This window comes from Acanthisitta chloris, unplaced genomic scaffold (genome assembly GCF_000695815.1).
Source record: "Acanthisitta chloris isolate BGI_N310 unplaced genomic scaffold, ASM69581v1 scaffold12995, whole genome shotgun sequence".
NCBI lineage: Eukaryota > Metazoa > Chordata > Aves > Passeriformes > Acanthisittidae > Acanthisitta > Acanthisitta chloris.
In genome coordinates, this window is record NW_008675442.1 from 169,593 (window position 1) to 191,114 (window position 21,522).

The 21,522-nt window shown below is 39.2% G+C and overlaps 1 protein-coding gene across 1 annotated transcript in view; it reads right to left on the reverse strand.

The window, feature by feature from the left end:
• The window catches only part of LTBP1 (latent transforming growth factor beta binding protein 1), a 175,356-nt gene extending 157,412 nt beyond the window's left edge, over positions 1 to 17,944 (reverse strand). The window contains exon 1 of the mRNA XM_009075762.1: positions 17,664 to 17,944. Within this exon, the coding sequence (XP_009074010.1) occupies positions 17,664 to 17,920 (257 nt within the window). The 5' untranslated portion in view covers positions 17,921 to 17,944. The remainder of the gene's footprint in view (positions 1 to 17,663) is intronic.
• Between the last annotated feature and the right edge of the window lie 3,578 nt (positions 17,945 to 21,522).

A 21,522-nucleotide genomic window follows, 5' to 3' on the forward strand; every position in this document is an offset into this window, starting at 1 on the left:
AACAACATAGAAAAAATAGATTTAAAAACTGAAAGTACACAAGTTGGGGTTTTATTTTAAAATATGTTTTCATGGCATACCATTCATGGTCGTCATTTTTTGGGGGAGAAGGGGCAGGGAATAAAATAAAAAAGCAATCACTTAACGCCCCTTCCACAAAGAAGGAATTGAGATGCACAATTCACATCTACAAACTCATCGGTCTATGGTGTAATTTTAAACAGTACCTGCTATGTCTAGGTTTATTAACTTAATGAAAACACAAGTTTAAATTTAATTCCCCTCTACAAGAATGAGTTTTATTAAAGAATTTTTGAAACTTAAAATATGATCTCAACAGAACTGAAAATCCATTCTACATGTGGCTTTGGGCTCTACAGAAGAAAAAAAAGAAAATTACTCTGTTACTAAAAGAGTCATCTTAATTTGTCATGGTAGGGATACAAGTAAAACAGTACCACCTCAGGACCACTGAAAGAAGCCTGTATTTGGGAAACATCCTATTCTGTGGTGCCAGGTGGTTTGTGAATTACATCCTCCGCAGCCTGGCAGAACTTGTTCCATTGAACTTTTGGAAACTGGCATTCAGCCAAAGAGATTGAGGCTCACATTTAGGCCCATGGTACTACATGAGGCAAATTCACCTCTACCTCAGTAAATCAACAAGGATTTCAGAAAGCTCTGGACACTACCATGAAATGGGCATTACATATTTCCAGGTCACTTCGCTACCTTGAATCATGATGATGCTGAGCACTTTCTTCCTGTTTCCAGCACTTAAATGTTCCTGTAATTGCCTGGTATTTCTCATTTAGGCCCATGGTACTACATGAGGCAAATTCACCTCTACCTCAGTAAATCAACAAGGATTTCAGAAAGCTCTGGACACTACCATGAAATGGGCATTACATATTTCCAGGTCACTTCGCTACCTTGAATCATGATGATGCTGAGCACTTTCTTCCTGTTTCCAGCACTTAAATGTTCCTGTAATTGCCTGGTATTTCTTGACACTTTTTGAGTTCTTTGGCAGGACTCACTGCCTAGTGCTATATTTAGGAACTCCAGCAATAAATACCATAGGTACATACCCTTACACACCATTCAACAACAAAAAGGCATAGCTCTTTGGAACCCCTGGGCTTGACACACTATTTTTGAACAAAGAATAAAAGATGGAGTAGTCACTACTCATCTCCTGTTCTTTTAAAACTATTTTGGACTACATCCTCTTGGCTGATCATGTAGATGAGAAGAGCAAACACACTGTCGTGGTTTAACCCCAGCAGCAGCCAAGAACCACACAGCCGCTCACACACTCCCCCACCCATGGGATGGGGGAGCGAATTAGAAGGGTAAAAGCTACAAAAACTCATGGGTTGAGATAAAGACGGTTTAATAGAGAAAGCAAAAGCTGCACACACAAGCAAAGCAAAACAAGGAATTCATTCACTGCTTCCCGAAGACAGGAGGTATTTAGCCATCTCCAGGAGAGCAGGGCCCATCACGTGTAACAGTTCCTTGGGAAGACAAACGCCATCACTCCAGATGTCCCCCCTTCCTCCTTCTTCCTCCCACCTTATATACTGAGCATGATGTCATATGGTATGGAATATCCCTTTGGTCAGTTTGGGTCACCTGTCCCAGCTGTGTCTCCTCCCAATCTCCCATGCATCCCCAACTTCCTTGCCAGCGTGGCAGTACAGAAAGCAGCAGAGGCCTTGACTCCGTGCAAGCTCCGCTCAGCAATAACAAAAACATCTCTGCATTATCAACTCTGTGTTCTGCACAAAACCCAAACATAGCCTCATACTAGCCTCTATGAAGAAAGTTAACTCTACTCCAGCTCAAACCAGCACACACACTAACCTCCACTACATATACCCACAGACAAAAGGTCTGAGTGATGAAGGGCCTGGTTCTGCCCTTTCAACTGACTAGAAGATGCAAAAGTCCTGCAACCTCTCCTTGGTACTTGCAGACCAGGCACTTTGCCATCTTGAGATTGGCTCCTGTTCTTATGTGAGAAACGGCTGAATCATCCAAAGGTTCTTTCTAAATCTGCAGCCTGTCTTTCAGGGGAGACACAAAATTGGATTGGTGTAAGACTCCGCTTCCCTTCAGCAATAAGGAGATACGAGGAGCGTCCTACCCACACAGATGGATTGCCCAATTACCCCTGCTCAGGATAATGATAGGTGACTCTATTGATACTATTAATAGGCAGGTGATGATCCTCTTGTGTCAATATTAACCTCATGGCTGAACAAACTGGGGCTGGGAATGAGACACAAGGTTGGGAGGGGAAAAAAAAAAAAGGCAAAAAGTCCCACACAAGAACCACAGTATGACTATGTTATTTGGCCTAGGATGGTCACAAGCACAGCTGACTGGCTGATCTTTTATATTCCTTACAGCCTGGTTCTTCTTAGCTTAGAAGAAGCTTTTTTTCATAGACAGACTTCTACATACATGGAGGTAGAGGCTGCTTTAGTAGAGGCTTGTTTTCACAGTTAAAACAATCTAGTTACACCAATATAATATCTCCTGTGCATACTTGTTCTAAAAGAGAAGCTTTTTTTAGCTCAGCTGAACTCTTGATGCGTCACAAATGCACTTAGCACTTAGCCAAGAAATGTCCCAAGTATCTTCCTTGACAGAAGTCAAGATAAACCCCAGAAAGCCCTGAAAAAAATAATCCAGTTTCAAAGTACAGGGCATGCAGCAATTTCCTTCTAAAATGTATCAGCTGGATGCCAAGAACATTTTGATTTCCAATGTACCCTTCAATTTTTTTTGCGTTCTCTGTTCTGCAGCTTATGGCATGGGCAGCTGTGGTTCTTAGTGCTGTTCTGTACTGCATGAGGCTCTGCAGTTTCACAGTTCTGAGTGCTTTATTATTAAATATGAAATGATAAACAATTATAAAAATAAAAATATTTTGAAAAAACATATCAGGGGGTAAAATTTGGGTTGCACTTCCAGCCATAGCTACTTTTCCTACCTACTGATCATTTGAGTTTGTAACTACAGCTCCTATGAACACCAAAACATTCTGTATCAAGCTGACCCAGGGAACTGCATGCAAACTGCAATAATTTCATCTTACTAAATTCAAAAACAATTTAGAAAACAATTACAATTGATTTAAACTAGACAGGATATTGGGTTTTTTCCATTTTGGTTTGGTTTTTCCCCCAATAACATAGGTGGGATGGGAAGAAGAGAGGCAGGAAGGAACAGAAAAGCTGACATTTGATTCTTACCATAGAAGCATATACTACTTCTTTGATACTCTGTAATGTTTGACCACTAAAATGATATATTTTCAGGCAACCATCACTAATTTGTAGTTTAACTTGATTTAATACTATTCACCTGAGTTACAAAAACCCAGTCAAAAACCAGCTATGGTTCCTCATAGCATGTGTTTGAGTACAGCTGAAAAAGTAGTTCTGGATGCTTATGCCAAGCATGTTAAAAGTTTACAAAGCAAACTTTTCTAGCAAGCACAACCACATCAAAAATCTAAAGGTTTTAAGAACACATGCATACTGTTTCCTCTACATTTAGGAAAGTTTTCAAAGTGTTTTCAACTACTGTAACTGCATTATACTCTGTGTACCTGGAGGCTGTTGAATCAGAATAACAACATCTTCTGATGTGAGTCACTGGTATCTTAGAACTTCATGAATATAATCAAGAGGCTCAAACTCAGTAGAGTTCAACATGTCAAGAAACTTGACAACTAATATGCACAGAGCTTATGATCTATCCCTTTCAGCATCTAAAAGGAACTCTGGCTTTGAACTGTACTTGTAGAAAGATAAACATTTAATAAACCTCCCCACAGGATTTTGTATCTACAACAGTACAGCCACCACAGACTTAATAGAAAGAAATGTGTGGCAATGACCAGCTTTTATTGCCTCTTCAGTTTCATTCTTTTAGGCTAGAAAAATCCCCCCTCTCTTTTCTCTTTAAAGATAAAAATGCAGACCATTCAAGAATTTTTTTAAAATGCCATGATCTAAGTAAACTGGTAATGTTCAACCTTTTCTGTTAGAGAAGCACTGTCTATAGGGTAGTCTAACAAAGTTATGCCTGCTAATATCTGCAACTCTATGTACACAACTCTTGTAGCCTTCAGCACATGTTTTGTAACATACAATGAGACAAATCTTTTGTCTTGAAAGACTAAAGACAAAACATAGCACTCTAGGTCTTGTTTCAAGAAGGAAGCTTTCTTTAACCAGGTATTTCCACCTTGGAAGAGAAAAAAGATTCTATTTATGATTGCATTACTTAAAAAACAAACAGAGAAAGCTAAGCAAACAGCAGTCTTACATTTGAAGACTCTAACATATCTTAATGAAGATGAATATTTTGCCCATTTACAGAAAATTAAATTAATCGGAAATGTTGTGGAGTGCCCATGAAGCATGACATGTTCAAGAAGGGACCACAGCCAAAGAAAGCAAACAATGCTTATATTGAGAATCATCTAGTTTCCATAGCTACTTTTTAAACAATTGCAAGCTCTATCGTTTCTTAGAATGACCTTGTTTACTATGCATAACTTTAAAATGGCTGTTCCCAGAAAAAGCTACTTGAAAGCATTTACAAAAAGTACAATAACCAACAGCAGCTGCTGTTTCAAACTTTTAAAAAAGACAAATAGGTAGTGTTAAAATACAAACAATCAGTATAATACACTTACCTTTTTCATAATATTATTAGTAGCAATAGAGTATAAGACTTAGCTACCTCAACCAGGATTCCAATCTTGCCATGTGAAACACCTCAAGATGCCCAGCAATGCAGAAATTGCAGTGCAAGGATCATACAGGCCACATGCCTGCTACAAGCAGTAGGAATGCAAGAGGAGCAACTCCAAGAGAGTAACAAACTCCCCAGAGTGAAAATTTGTCACCAGTGCTCCCAAAGGGTCATTTTCATAAGCATTTTTTTCAGTTTCAACAATGACAACACAGCACAAGTAAATATCAGTTAAGCAGACAGCATTTATAACATCTCACCCTGGTATGAATTAACTATGCGTCATGTAGAAAAAGCAGCTGCAGGTCATGCTACATGACAACACATGACAACATGCTGCTGTCCTGTACAGAGCAACTCAGATGGCCTTGCTAGATCTTAGCCTTGGATAAAGTTAATGTACTCATTACAAAAACTGTAGACTGATTACACAGTTACACTTTAACTACATATTTCACCAGGGAATACAGTAGGCTGAAGATTAACCCCTATGACAACTCAAAAAGGAGTTTTGCTATAAAGCATGCAAACATTTCAGGAAAAACTACATCCATAAGAGCAAGTCCTGTACTTTACTCTCACTTGGTTGAAGGACTCCACATGAAGGTCGAGTTAAGAGCAGTAACAGCACAGCACTCAGGAAGAAATGGCAACAGTCACACAAAGCAGCTCTCCAAAGATCTGTTAAGTGTCTGAAGGCAAAAATGTCAGGAAGACCATAGGAAAAAAAAGTATGTCCTTTTCCTTTGAGACTCTGATCAACTGAAGCAGCCAGAAACAAAACCTGCTCACCTGCCTCAACCTCAGTTGTGCCTCCCTTCTCCAATGGGAACCTGAAAGAGGCGTGAAATGCTATCCCTTCAAGCAGACCGGCTGTTACAGAAAGGACTGACAGACTGATTACTCTGGAATCACCCCAAAATGATCTCCTTTACAAGGAGCACTGCACATAGAATTACCAGTTCTCCTCTACTCTTTCAGTAATAATGGAAATTGGCAATGAATGGGACGAAAGGAGGGGGGAAATGAAAAAAAAAAGGAAATAAAATCACTGAATTTATACACCTTCTTTTCCTTTTACAATCTCATTCTCTTTAGCCTTCATCACCTGAATTCCCATTAGAAATGTTCCAAGTGCACGGCTGTGGGTTACATTTATTTCTAATATCTCTTCCAGAAGCACATCAAAAGACAATCCAATTTAGGAAATCATTGGATTTGGATTTCTAAATAGACCATCAAAAAAAAAGTTATAGATACAGCCCTCCAGGGTGCAACAGAACAAAAATACTTCAGGATGCAGCATACTCTGCAGTGAAAAGCTGCTATAAGCCACTGGAAGAACAAAAGGGGGACTGAGGGGAGGCTGGCTTCTTGGTAAGGACCTGCATGTGTGCAACAGCTGGAATACTCAAGCAGGCATTATATAACAACAAAAGCCCTTCACGGAAGTAAGGAGGCACAGCTGGCACTGTGGTGACCAGCAGTTGTCCTCTACTTCAGAGCTTCAAGGTTCCAGAGCAGGACGCAAGAGAGACACCAGAGCTTTTGCTCCAGTGTATAAACGTATGTGTCCTTCTGCTTCACTGTCACTATTAATTTGACAGCAGCATAAATTCTACAATCATCCTTGTCCACAATGCAGAAACCAGAACAGAATCCATATCAAAGTAGTAAATAAGATCAGAGTATTCCTCAATTGAACAGGTTTTACATCTGTTTGCTACCTTTTCCAGAAGCACATATAGACTATAAAATTCAAAATGGTCTAAGGAAAGAGCTCTCCCAGCATACAAAAAAAACCATACAAAGGTAAGTCTAACTTTATGCTCCCCAAAACTGTCACATTCTAAAAGTACTTTAAAAAGTACATAAAGCTAAATGGGCTCTAGAAGCAGATATTGCTGTCCAGAGGTGATCACTGAAGATTACCAAAGTAAGCTTGGCGTAATTAACTTTGCTACAAGGTGATCAGAGAGTGTGGTTCAGGAAGTAGCTGAGCAGCATTCTGGGTAGGGGGTGTGAGTCTGTGTGTGGAATCACAGTGAGGTTTTTTTCAAAAGAATGTAAATGTATTAAGATTGTAAACTTTATGATTAGGAAACTGATATAAAGACAGGATTACTGCCTACAGCCTGTTAAGTTTAGATCTTGGTTGACTGTTTCCTATACCACACCTTCAGACTAATTCTTAACATTTATAACACACCATGTTATAAAATATTTTAGAATAATGTATATTATATAGAGGCATTTACTTTTAATGTGTTTTCATGACCTTAGGTATTGAAAGGACAGGGAGCAATAGTTTGCAACTGAGAGAGGGACATAAAGAAGAACTTTTTACAATGAGAGTAGTGAGGCATTGGACATGTTGCCCAAAGAAGCTGTGGCTGTCCCATCCCTGAACAAGTTCAAAGACAGCTCACATGGGGCTTTGAGCAACCTGGTCTAGTGGATGGTTCCCTGTTCATGACAGTGGGATTGGAATGAGAGATTCTTTTTAAAGGTCCCTTCCAAATCAAACCATTCTGGGATTATGTGAAAGTGCCAAATGACAGAGTACTTGTCTTATGCTCTAAAACTAGACACTTTTTCCTAACACTCTGGCACCATGTTTGTACAGAGAAGTCAACAGTTTCAGTGCATGGCTCAGAAATCGGTACAAAGTACTTAAGTGTTGTCAGAAATGGAAACAAAGAAAGATTTATGGAAGACACAACTCAATTTAAATCTTGATAGAACTGAGAAGTATCATAGGAGAAATTTAAATCAGAAACTAGGAAAGAAAAGTATGCAGTCACAACTTTTAGTGAAGTCGGCACACTCAAGTAAAGAACAAAGCAAGAATTTGTATCAGAAGGATCTGTGCTTCTAAATGAAGCATTATAAGTTCAAGAAATAGAACTGAGAAAGAATGACCAGACTTACCCAGAAGCAATCATTCCTACCTAAGGAAAGTAAAACTAATGGGAGGACTGGGAAAAATTAATGGAATATCCTGGATTTGAAACAGATCACCTAGTGAAGAGTGAGGCCACTTCTCAAAGAGTAGCCTCTTGTTGGAGAGCAAATCAACCATACCAATCACTAACAGAGCATCTCTGTGATCTGTAATTTCAATACAAAGTATTGGAAACACAGCATTAGGACTGTATTACTAGCTGCCTAAGATGGTGACAGCTATCGTATCACTGAAGCCATGAAGTCCAGAAACAATGGAAGCATGAAATTTCAGTTACCCCCCCAAGCAACAGCACAACACTAAATCAAAATTTTTAGATGCAAGTAACATCACCTTCAGGGATCAGCTCATGAGGCATGCAGAAGAATAGAATAAAATCTTGTTTTGGCCTAACCTATGTACAGGATCCAATTCAAATGTTACCACTGAAGAGACACTACAAGAGGGAGCAAAACACAGTTAAGATCCTTGAAGCAGGAACAAAAGCCAAAGATTCAGCAGTTCATAATTTCAAAAGAGAATAATGAACATAAAAAGGAAGCTAGTTTAAAAAAGTTAATGAACAGAAAAGCTGTCCAAAAATCTTTAGACCCAATTAAGAAATCTCTTAAAAGAATGCACACAGAAAAGACGACCAAAGATACAATCCCAATTAATTCTTCCCGTCTAAGCTCACAAAGGAGCCTAGAAAGGTTCCTATGCCTTTATCTGTGAGGGATTCTCAGGATCTGTTTCACATTGAAGGGCAGAAAAGGTCACAGAACAGACAGGTAACGTCAACAAGTCATTAGACCAGACAATTCTCATACAAAACTTGTAGAAGTTAACTAAGATTCTAGCTGTCTATTATTTAGTACTCTGGGCACAACAGAACCCAAGAGAGAGAAAGAATATAGTGACTTCCAATGAAAAGAAACCACCAGAACAAGATGGACTTTAACTTGCCTTACTATTGATGTAGAACATGAGGGTTTTGTACAGACTGTTAGAATTCATGCACAGTGCCCAGAAATGTGAATCAAACACAGTAAGCTCTTGGAGACTGACTGGAATCTTGATGGAGCTGTTCTCTCTCACTGTAATGAAAGCTGGCTGTGTTGATTTCCTAACACAGATGAGTCATGACTGAATGACAGGGAAAGGGGTGGAGGATTCTCCTACAAACATTCAGTTGATCCTTCCATCACATTAAAATGCAATTTGTAAAGGAAATTTTACAATAGTACAGCCAGGCAACAACTTCCCTGATAGTACGCTAACACTGACCACACTTTTCTTGCACCAAAGCTTTACTGGGGCAAGTGGTGTCACAGTCACATAAAACCATAAGCCAACTGGCTGTTGCCATCATGCAGATCAGCGTCCTCCTCCAGTCTGGAATAAATTCTGGCTGTCTTGAGATTCCTGTTGGCTCCCTATAACTTAAGCCTCTGTATCAAAAATATTCTATTTCTGAGAATCCTTTTCATGTCAAAGATGCTAATGAAAACACTGAACATCCCATAACACCTGTTTGTGAGATCTTCCCTTAACTAGATGATAGCTCAAGTGTCGATAAAACAAGATGTTCAAGCAAAGGTAGGCTACATCATCCCAGGAACGACAATAATTCAGTGTAGGACACTGCAATGAATCTCATGAATGCCCTGCATGCTGGTGCAATGGTGATGCTCTACATTTACAAAATTATTTCCAAGATATCTCTGCCTCTCTAGTGGGCACAAGTTCACTGCACATGAACAGTACTTGACATGGCTCGATGCTATCTGGCTTCAGTCCACATTGAAAGGAATCTGTGCTGAACTCTCAACAGAAGTGGATACTTGCAGCCCCAAAGATTTCAACCAAAACAGGTGTAGTAGAAGTCATGTGTCCTGGGTTGCAATGGTATGTATTCTATTTTCGTCTCCACAAGCTGTTAAAGAAGGTGGGGCAGTGATCCTTATCACCATGTCCCTGATGGCTCCCTCAGGGGGCTGTCTCTGATTAATGGACTGCCAAGGACCCATACATGACACATCCGCCCAGTGATCCATTATCACCTTGTCCCATTGTGAGGTGACTCACCCCAGGGGTGGGGAGCCAAACATGCTCACAGGGATATAAGCCGGGGTTTGGACCAGCACAGGTAGCCTTTTGCCTGCTGGATTCCCAGAGGACAAGAGCTGCTGCTGGACCTTCAGGAGAGGAGCAGATCTGCGGGATCACTGCTCCAGCAAAGCCATTGCTCCAGGAGGACTGCAGCTACCATTTTAATCGGACTACTACTAACACCCTGACTGACAGGGTGTCAGGTTACTTTCTGACTCTGTCAGGTTATTTTTGTACTGTTGCATTTGTTGTTGTTTTGCTGTGTTGTTCATATTAAATTGTACTTCTGACTTGGAGTCTCTCACTGGTTTGCTTTCAAACCAGCACATCATGAATGTTCACATTCAAAAGGTCTTAGAAACCAGTCATTAGAACAGGCTGGACTTAGTGCACCAATATACCAGAGGCTTCTCTAAAGGCAGTTTTGCCACAACAATCCACCCATTTCTCACACCATTGTGAGCTAACAAGATCTATCAAATGATTAGCCTATTTTGTAACAAATTCCTGGGTTTTCTGCCTTTCACACCACACTTAAGTAAGGCCATGGTCTTTAGACTCAGGTCTATTACAAACCCAATTAACAGCAAAAACACTCAGCCCAAAACAGGAAACTACAAATTATCTGTTTGCCTGCGGACTAGCATTGAAGTGTGCACCAACCGTGTTTAAAAAGGACACCAAGACTGATGATATTGTTTTAAAAAAACCCACAGTCATCTCCATGTTCTATATTGTTTTAAAAAAAAAACCCACAGTCATCTCCATGTTCTCTGCCAACACAGATGATCCCAGTCCTGAGGGAGACCAACCATTCCAACTAAACAGTGACTTCAGCTCCTGCAGACCAATGACTACATTTCCCTAGAATGATGAATGGAGGTGTTCTTGAGGGCTGACTCAGTGCCTGGCAGCACAAAGAGATGAGTAACTACCTTTGAACCAGTTTTTGTTCTAGCACACATACATCAATAGCACTGCCAAATACTATAGAAATGAGAATAACTGCAGTATCAGAATCTCAAAACACTGGTTTCAACTTATCGATAGTTGATGTCAAAGATCCTTTACATATCCTTAGTGCTGCAGCAGTTAAGCTAACCATGTCCTCAACTGACAGCTCAGAATTGCATTACCAGTCCCAAAACACCTCTGACCTTCTTTAGGAATTGTGTGAGGACAGAAAGCCTCAGCAGCGAAAATGTAAATTCATAGGGAGTCTCTGTTTGCATAATGAGAACCCATGCAGAATGTCCTTCCATAGTAAGAATAAAATGTTAATTACTCTTTTAGAATTTCTAGAATGACATAACTGAATAGCTATCTATATTAATATGTTGATGCTTGGGATAAAGAATATCCAAGACAGCTGATCTTCCTCAAAACAATTATGAAGAGCATGCAGGATGGAGTGACTGAGAATGAGAGTGATGCCATTTTTAAAATCCAGAATAAACTTTTTCAAAACTTTAATAGCAAAGCAAGAACAACTCTAACTCACTGGCTACGAGGAAACTCAAAGAATTAATTTGGCTAACGGGTAAAAATGTGTTCTGGAGAATAGCTGAGGATGCGTAAGCTAGGCAACAGCTGAGATACAGAAGGAGAGATGCTGCGCCCCTAGTATCCTGGGTACAGATATAGAGCTGACCACTAATTCAGCAGATGCCAGGTGATTGGCTCTAGGCAAGAAGTCTGAGGAGAGAAGGAGTATTAACAGTCACCCTCAACAGAAAGTTCCTAAGGACAAGCACTCAAGCATTGCGCTCTCTACACACCTTTAGTTTTAGGTAGACAATTTGTTGCTGCTGCTTTACTGTCCCCATGCCTGACCCTACACATCAGCAGAGCAGACAGAGTTTGTGAGGACAGCTACACCAGACTAGCAATCCATGGGGGAATGGAGGGGAGGATGTGAACACACAGACCAGGATGAGACACAACAAATCGTAAGAAAGACAAATAAATATTCTGTTATTTTTCCTTTTCACTTATTACTTACAGGGATAGAAACGTAAGCCCTATTAAGAGAAAATGTTGTGTTAAAAGAGGGTGTTGTGCCCCATCACCCCTATCTGCACTGTTGTCCACAACACAGGTTGAACAGGAGGGTACCAAATAATTTAGGATTGTCTGTGACTACATGTAATTTGTTTAATGTGTGTTAGTAATATGCTTACAGAAGCCCATAAGAGAACATATCAGAGCTCACATTTCTTGATTTGTGCCCACCTGTCATTTGAAGAGAGGCTTTACTTCAATATTCAACAGAAAGACAATTATCTACAATGAACACAAGAGACTGTTTAAAAAATGTATGCTGCCAATAAATGACATAATCCACTGAACTCAAACCACACTTTTAAAAATTCTGGCATTCTGCATCATGAAAATAAACCCTAAGTAGAAGGAAAAGCAAAGCTTGCCACCTACTGCCCAACGACATAATAGTATGCACTAGTCTTGTCTATCTCCTTTTAAGAGACTGACTCTGACACACAACATGCAGAATTGCATCTTCAGTTGTCTTTTTAATAAAACAGAAAAAAAAAAAACCCCAGCATACGGAATATCCTAAAGCTGTCTTTTCCTTTAAACTGTTTATAAAATCACTGACAAACCTGAAACACCATGGCATCCAAGCTGACAAAGAATTCCTTTTAATATTCTCCAGTGGTGACAGAGGCTTTAATAAAGTCCATCCTCAGCTGTATTATATGTTCTAAAGAGAGCACTTTAAACTTAAAAAGTTATTGCAATAGATATAGCCTATCAGGAAAGATTTTTTTCCCCTGTACACGTCTGGAGGAGATAGTTTTAAAGATCTAGATTGCATTAGTAATGAAACAGGGCTGTAATGAACACTGGTTTATTGCAGATGCCTGATTTGTCCCAGAGATTTCACATCGCAGCAGCAGAAATGCTTCTTTGTTTTCAAGCACGGAGAAATTCTCTTTCATAATAACGGTGCTTCAGTAAGCTATTAGTCCAGAGGTATTTATTTTCCTAACATATCACATATAAAAAGTAATTTCTAAGTAACAGTAGGTCCTTCACATACTGTAGAAGTTGCTTAACTCAAGTCCAGTTGTCGTGATTCAATTACCTACATAACTTCTGAGCTCACTGGCAGACTCACCTTCATGAACAACACTATGCTGCACACTGCAAATTACCCAACAGTCCACCCTCTGGTCATCTACCACCTCTCTCTCAGGCTCTATGAAATAATTCAGGGGAAATTTGCTAAAGAGGGAAACAAGGATTTACTGCAGAGTACCTCTAATAGACTACTGTCTGGTTACAAAGTCTCCATTGATATTTGAACAATAACATCGGAAAAAGATCCTGCTTTCTTTAACTCTCCCACACTCTTCACCAGTTACACCCACAGAAAAAGATCTGTCTCTCACCAGCTACTGACGAACAGTAACACTTAACTTCAACACAAGACAACATGAGTAATAAGCCTCCCTGGTCGTGGGTAGATTAGCAACTGATTACACATTGTTTAACACAACAGTTTCAGATTCCTGGGAAAAATTTATCACTGTATGTACATGGCATATGTAACCTTTATGGAGCTTAGGTAGAGTGGAAACTGCTTCTCAGTACCAAAAAGTCTGCTCCTCAGTGAAGTATTCAGACTCTAACACTGAAGAAAAGTTTACTAGAGACAAAGCATGTGTCTCCTGGGGTTCCTAAATCACAAGCAGAACAGGCTATTCATACATGAGAAATCAATGAGGCATTTGTAATTAATCAGACAGCCCCAATTCTGAAAATACATCTGCCTTTGTCTAAGGCCAGTCCACATCATCTTAATGAAGATTAAGCCATCTAGTTATCTGCTACACTAGCAAAATGCCAAGACTAAGTAAATCCCCTGAAGAGAAGTTCTTTGTGTCTTTGTTATCTGTTTAACAAGGCTATTAATGACAAATTCTCAATACTGACAGGAAGTGTTAAGACAATACCAAAAGTTATACTGATACACAAGACATACAAACCAGCTAATAGTTGTGGCTAATATTATTTTAAAGAGCTGAAGATCAACCATTAAGCAAGATTTCTGAAACAAAAAGCAAAGGCAGACATCCACAAACATTAAGCCTTTTCAATATATCTGAAACAGAGGAAAATGCCCCCAGTTCAGTGGTCATTTGAATATTACAACACTAAACAAAAACATGTGGATTTTTCTAAATAGAATACTGTTAAATCATATTTCTACACCTGAAACCTGTAATAAGCCCTATTCTCTCTTCTCTTTTCTTCTTTTCAAAGTTAAAGGTACAGCTGTATTTTGACAGCAGACATCAGTTCTCCGTATCAAGCTACTGAAACCTATTCTCACAGCTTTAAAGAAGGAAGGAACAAAAAGCACATGAAAACAATTCCCATTCGCTGCAAGGAAAATGGCTATTTACAATGTCGTATTTACTTCAGAAGACAAACACACTGTAACCTAAGTGGGTTGCTTTTATCTACTTGCCTAAAAAGTCTCAGTCAAGTATAAAATTGTTAAATAATTGTTTTAGTATCAGAAACATTTGCTGATAGAGAAGCCTTTTTAAAAGCAAATGTTCTGGATGCCTAGAAAGACATTCCGACACATGACAGCAGCATTACATCAAACCAAACTTTAACAATACAAATACACCTCCCTGAAACTAAAAACACACTGTCATGCTTTCCATGAAAAGCTGTGCTCCTGCAGCCCCAGCAAGCCACTGGAAAGAAGTTCTCCTGACTGTTTCCCAACATCTACCAAACCATCATCCTTGATGATAAATGGTAAAAAATTCAATAGTTATAGCCCAGGGCTATGACAGACTTACAGAATCCAGGAAACTAATCTCCCTCCAGGTTTCCTTCTGTTCAGCACCATGTTCTTCAAAAAGATATCAGGAACGAAATAAATGAATTCCCTGCTTCCCTAAATATCACTGCCACCACAATCCTAAGCAAACATGCAAGAACATATCTTGATGACTGAAGTTGGAAAAGTTGCATTCATATACAAAACAGAAAAAAAATTGACAGAGGATGGCAAAACAAGCACTGTAGAGGCAAGCCTCCTCTGGGAGCTGATTTAGGTGTTCCAGGTTGGGTTCTGCCCTGGCTCTCATTAGTCCTTGACAACTCTGCATAGCAGCAGTGTCCAGGGTAAGCATACCAACCACACTGATGATGGATGACTCCACTTTCTAGGACAGGAAACAGAATAAGCCATTTCAAAAATATCTGGGCAGCCTTATGCAACACACAAGATCACAAGTCATCCAAAGAGGAATTGATGCAGGAACTAGCCCATTTACTCTGTGCCAGTGGTAGAGGAGACAACCTCAGAAGGATCCTTCAGCCCTGCAAATTGTCCTAATAGTCATACACAAGAAGTACTGTTAGCAATCATGTCAGCAGCTGTATCCAAACACCCACTTTCTGCTGCATTTGATATGACCACTTTGGTTTGTAAAACAGCCCATTTCCTCTCCATCTCCTGCTCCTACGCCTGGCTCCTGCCAAGGTTGCAGGCTGGTTTTCTCATGACTCCAGAGACTCAGTTTTCCATTTTCCCACTCCATTATTAAGCTGGCTGAAACAGATTTATCTTCATGTGGTCTCAAAGAACAAAAATTCTATCTACCTGAAAAGCTCTCTTCACAGTTAGGAGAAAATCCTTAGACTGAGAAAGGTCACGTGTACGACAAAGCCCACCTGGGTTAACAATGCATATGGAAGCATGCAGAGGCACTTTAGATAACAGATGACTGGTTTTGTTAGTCTGAAGTTGCTTCCTCTGCATTTGGGATGATGTCTCATGCAAGCAGGTACAGAGACTTTGGTGAAGCACGACATGCTGTAGGTACCCTTAAGAAACACTTTGGACATCATAGCCTGGCAACTATCATAGTAGTACTGAAGAAAATCAGTTCACCATCATCTCTTTTTTCACAAGAGGAACCCTTTATACCTGGACATTATTCCAGGAATAAAGGAAAATAAAAATCTTCTTTAGAGACTGCCACAAGCCTTCTGAGCAGTTTTAGAGTGCTTGAAAGATGACAGACTTTTATTTTTGTTTGCTTGTTTTTTTCAAGAAAGAACAAACTACATTCTCTTCTTCTTCTCCACCCCACCCTTTTTATTTTAAGTAAATTTTACTACCCAATTTGGACAACTGGGCTTTATCACACCAGAAAGAAAAATTCTTTCAAAATGCTTGCATGCAGAGGGAGGGAGAAAAAAAAGACACACTACGGTCTACAGTAATCAGTACTGATAAGACAGGAATTGTCTGGCCTCTTTGTACTGCTTTGCTGTACTGCACTTCGTGGTGATAAGCAAAGACACCAGGTGATGAGGATTAGCAGCCCTGCTGGTCTGGATGGGAAGGAGCAGAAAAAAGCCTTATGATTTTACTGGTAATTTCCCCTTCGTATTAACCACTTCAATAACCCTTGCTTCACTGGTAGGAATGAAACAGAACTCAGAGTACTCTAAAATATTAAAATTGGGCAGCAATTTCTGTCTGTCAAGACTGTGGATGTATTTGTTCCTAAAGCCCACCCTCCTCCACCTTCTACCTTTTGCAAAGAACACACTAGTTTAGAGTTTAGAACTCTGAAGGAACTCAAGTAGACTTCTTTTCCTATTACACAAGACATGCAAATCTAGCTTAGCTTGTGGATCCACAGTTAGATGAACCAGGACAACAGTAAAAAGAAATGGAAGGGTCAGGAGGAAAAAAAACTGATAAAGAGGTTACAAGACAACATTGGCAGTGTCCAGTGTTCTCTATTCTCAGATGTAGCTTCGGAAAGGAGCAGCAGGATGCACTTTGTTGTCAGGAGCATATGACTCCTCAGGTGCAGAACTCTAATCACACACCACTCTTCCATGTTCATTCTTACAGTTCTGAACACAGGAAAAAAAAGCCAGTTTATTTCCTAGTCCTGATTATCTTGCTTTGGAGGCTAGAAGTGAGACAGACTGCACCCTCCCTACAGCTCTCTAAAAGCAACACCTGTTGCAGGACAGAAACACTTTTTGTCACTGACTTCACCTGAAACTGAAAGGATAGCAGTTGCCGTAGACATGTAAAGCTGTTCACATTAGACTTGATTGACACCCTCCTGTGCACCTCCCTCCCCATATCAAATGCAGCCCTGAAACAAGAGAAGGTCAGACACATCAATAAAAACATCACAGTTAGAAAACTTTTAGACTCACTTTAAGTATTTAAACTAATGGAAGCAATATCAAAGACTGTCTAACTCATCAGCTACTGAAGAGGCAGAGGAAATACTCTGACAAGATGCACCTTTCCTTGCTACCTATGACAGTCAGATACAATCCTGAACCTCAAAGACAATAATAAGCAGAATAATCCACTGTAATAAGTCATACACACTTCTTTTAAAAAGGAAAATATCATGCAAATAGAAGAAACCAGAGTATACCACAAGCACCAAATCTTACTCTCCTCAAGGTGTTGAAATTCCATGCCAGACACTGTTCTAGGCTAAACTCAAGAAGTCACTAGTGTAAACTAAGAACAATTCCCCTGAAATTAGTACAGCATTGCCACTCTAAGGCAAACAAAATTTGACAGATATTATGGGATATTCTGTTCAGCCAAGGATATCTGGCTCCTAAATAACAGAAGTTTAAAAATCCACTAAAGTTCGACAGTTAAAACAAAAAGGTCTTTAAAATTAAACATGTGAAACTTTCCAAGTATGATTTTTTAAAACACTTGCAAGAAACAACGCTTTATAAATCCAACATACTGGACTTCTTCAAAAGCAAAGAAAACACTTACTGTGGTTGCATTTGCTGAGGTAACCCAACAGGAGGCTTCTGCTTGATAGTGAATGCCATCTGAGTCAAAGGGCCAACCTTTGCTGGGACCTGTACCTTCTGAGAGAAGGTCTGCTGGGCGGCCTGCTGGGGTATGGGCCATGGGGGAACAACAGGGCTCCGGCCTCCAGTGGAAGATGTGTCTTGCACGACTGTGTCCTCACAGGAATTACCTTTTGTTCCTGGTTTACACACACAAAGCTGAGGTCGCAGGCACATCCCTCCATTTTGGCACGGTGGTGCACAGTTAGCTAAGAAAAGACATTTTAAAAAGTACCTGTGAAACAAAGCATGAATGAAAATGCAAACCCTCCCCACAATAAAAAAAGGCATTAATTCTTAAATAGGAGGGAGCAACATTGCTAAGCTCCACAAAAGATAGAATAATAGTTGGTATAGCTTTTACTGCATTCCTACATAAAACATGCACAACATCTGAACAACTCTGAAAAACAGAATGCTGGTGATCTAAAAAATGGGAAATGCACCAGTTAAAATCAAGAAATAAAGAATTATTTCAAATCTTCCTGTTAGTGGCCTTTTACACTCTCCTTTCTTCCCAGCATCCTTCCTTCTCATACTTCAACCCAAACTGCATCTGATGACAGAATATTACACAGATTATATAATTTTACTACTGATCCAGGCTCAGACTTAACTCTATAACTACTTTAAAATTAGATACTCTGTAAGTATCTAGAATGAATCCCTACAGTCACATTATAGATCACCAAAACAATGCAGAGAAGCATGAAGTGATTCAACCCTTCCCCCTCTAAAACCCAAACGAAATTCTCCCCAGCACCACCACTGTAACACAAAAACAAGAGATGCATGAAGTGTTGCTACAAAGACATTGCTACACCTAGAGGCTGCATTCTTTGAAGAAACAGACAGGTGCCTGTGATTATCCCAAACCAGTTTCTATACATTCTTTGTACCACCAGTGAAAAGGGATCAGACTCTTCAAAAGGCAATTCACTTTCAGATACCTGCCTTCAGAGTGGATTAGTTACACTGCTTTGTGGTGTTTTATCTAGGGCCTATAGATGGAGTCTGAATAAGCCGCCTAGACTCAACACCCCCAGTTTCTAGGCCTAGTTAATGCAGATCAATTTCACTATGAATGAGCAAGAAACTTGGGAGAGGCAGCAAATCCCATTAAAAAATGGGGGTGGGAAGGGTTGGGGGGAGGGGAGCAAAAGCAATTGCTGATCGCATGTATACATAATACTGCAAAGGCATAAATGATTTGAGGATTTACTTTGGATGCTTAAATTTACAACGCTATTGTATTTTGAGAATGCTAAAATAACACAAAGCTGGTAACACAGATTAATTCTCTTACCCAGAGGATACAATTTAACACTAGCATGTAATTCTAAGTAATACAGCCATCAAAATAATTTCTTCATTAGTCCCATTAAAGATGGCATACAATAAAGCATTTATTAAAAAAACACTGCTGAGCTACTTTGCTCCTACAAACTAAGCATATTTTGAATATTGTCAAAGATCTTTTAATATAGACAAAATGCTATGTCAGATCATAAAGTTTTTAATAAAACAGGTAAACCATAACATGGGATTCTGTACCATATTCAGGCATATCCAATTGCACAATTTTTATTGTACAGCCCTGGTTCAAATAAATTAGAGCTCTTGGCACTTCAATCTAGTTTTAAAACATTTATATATAAAAATCAATTAAACACGTGTATATATCAAATAACTTATTAGGATGAGACTGTGTTAATTTGGAGGACCAGTTTCACAACTGATAATACATCTGATACAGATGTATCACATACACCACTTGTGCATAACACCAGAATTGTCCTACAACTTTAACCTGAGCTTTGCATGGGGTTGTTTTCATGTATACTTGCCCCTCCATGTGTTGTCCACACCTTTTCAATACTACTTAGCTGGGCTACCTTAATTGCATATTATTCATCTCCCTAGCAACAAAAAAATAATTATTTCCTTACTTATATTTGTTTCTTTTAAACTATCTTGTCTTTGACTGCTGGAACGCTGAAGACCATTTTCACTGTAAACTTGAGAAGCTGATTTGAGAACTTGATTTGCACCAAGCATATGCTGTAATATACAAGCCAAGTCTTTCTTGCACCTTGGCTCTAAGACTTAGATTTTACTGAAATTAATCATGTCTTGGAAAATAGATTCAGGAGTCTGATATTCCACTGGCTTTGGAGAGACTCTGAAGACGAGAGCAATGACCCCATCACCTGGGTCATCTGTAGAAAATGTGCCAAGATCACAGTGAAAGAGGTTGGGCACAGTTGGGAGTGCTTTAGGAAAACATCACATAAAAATTTCTTTAAAAAAGAAACAAACAAGATTTTCAAAAGTCCCATTTTAACAACATTAAAAAAAAACATTCGGACTGAACACATTTCTGGAGATTTATGGACGTGCACCTATATTAACCTATGAGCTTCTCAAGAAGTTATTTCAAAAGACAAAGATTGAACACAGAAGTAAGCTAACAAGAACACCCCAAAAGTCAATATGACAAATACCCACTCTACTGGGACACTGTTCATGGCATATCTCCTCTCAAAAATGAAATAACAATGTATACACCCAAGAAAGACAATCCTGAAAAAAACTGCAACTCTTTTTCCTGTAGTTAAGAACCAAATCTGTGTTTCAGAAGCCTAAGAGAAGTTGAGTTTCCACTGATCTAAGTGAACTTAAGTTTGTAGTGAATTTAAAACTATTAAGCTGAAAACAGAACCTGTTTTGAAATTACCTTATCTTTTTTACCAAATCAGACTTGAAGATCCTTACTTCACTGACAGCACTATAAACCCTGAAAGTTTGAGCTTTACATATACATAAAGCATATGCTCTGCAGGGAAAACTGTATTATTCTAACTGGCCTTTAACAAAACAAAGAACAGGAGATCTAGCAACTATGTTATAAAAGACTTTGACTGAAGTCCTCCTTTAATGTTGTGTAATAGATGATCACAAAACTGGATAAAAGGTCCTGTTTCTAGGAAAGAACTAAAATGAACATTTTAATTGACATAATACAGCAGTTTAGATTTTAAAAATGGCCAAGACAGCTGCAGCATGCCAAATGTATGACCTAATAATTTCATTTGAAGAAAGCAATAATGGCATATCTTACTGAAAACACCATTATTTTCCATAAAGTTAAGTTTCCAAAAACTGAAGTGTGGAAGTATTAAGTTCAAAAGTAAAAAGCAGGACAATACACTCCTGTTAAAGGCAATCCCATTCAATTCAAGAAGGTCATGGCTGCAAATTCAGAATAGAGCTTGGCAAAGAAGCAAATAATGAGACTAGGCTTAGTTGGTCAGATTAAAGATCCACTTAGTTCAATCTTCTCCCTGGATTAGTCAGGTGAATGCTTAAGGATAGGATGAGACGCAGTATAAGTTTATACTACTACAGCCTTCAAGAATTAGAGGCTCAACAGCTTCCTGAGCAAGAATACTGGTTTCGTGCTTAATAACCGTCAATAGATTTTCCTGTTGGAGGTTCACTGATCTGCCTTTTGAACCTCTTAGTTTCAGCATCCAAAACTTGCTGTGCCAAGAAAATTGACCACATTGGAAGGCCAGGAATAGGCGATATAGTCAATCTTCCCTCAGTTTCCAGAAGTGTGGTAAAGGAACAAGGATTCTTTTGGGATGGTTTTTGTGTTTTAAAACCATGTAATCTGTATCTACTAAAAATAAAGCCACAGCAACATATTTGTTTTGGAAGTACCTAAATCACAAAAAGCCGAAAGCTCTATCCCAACATCCTTTTTATGCATCTTT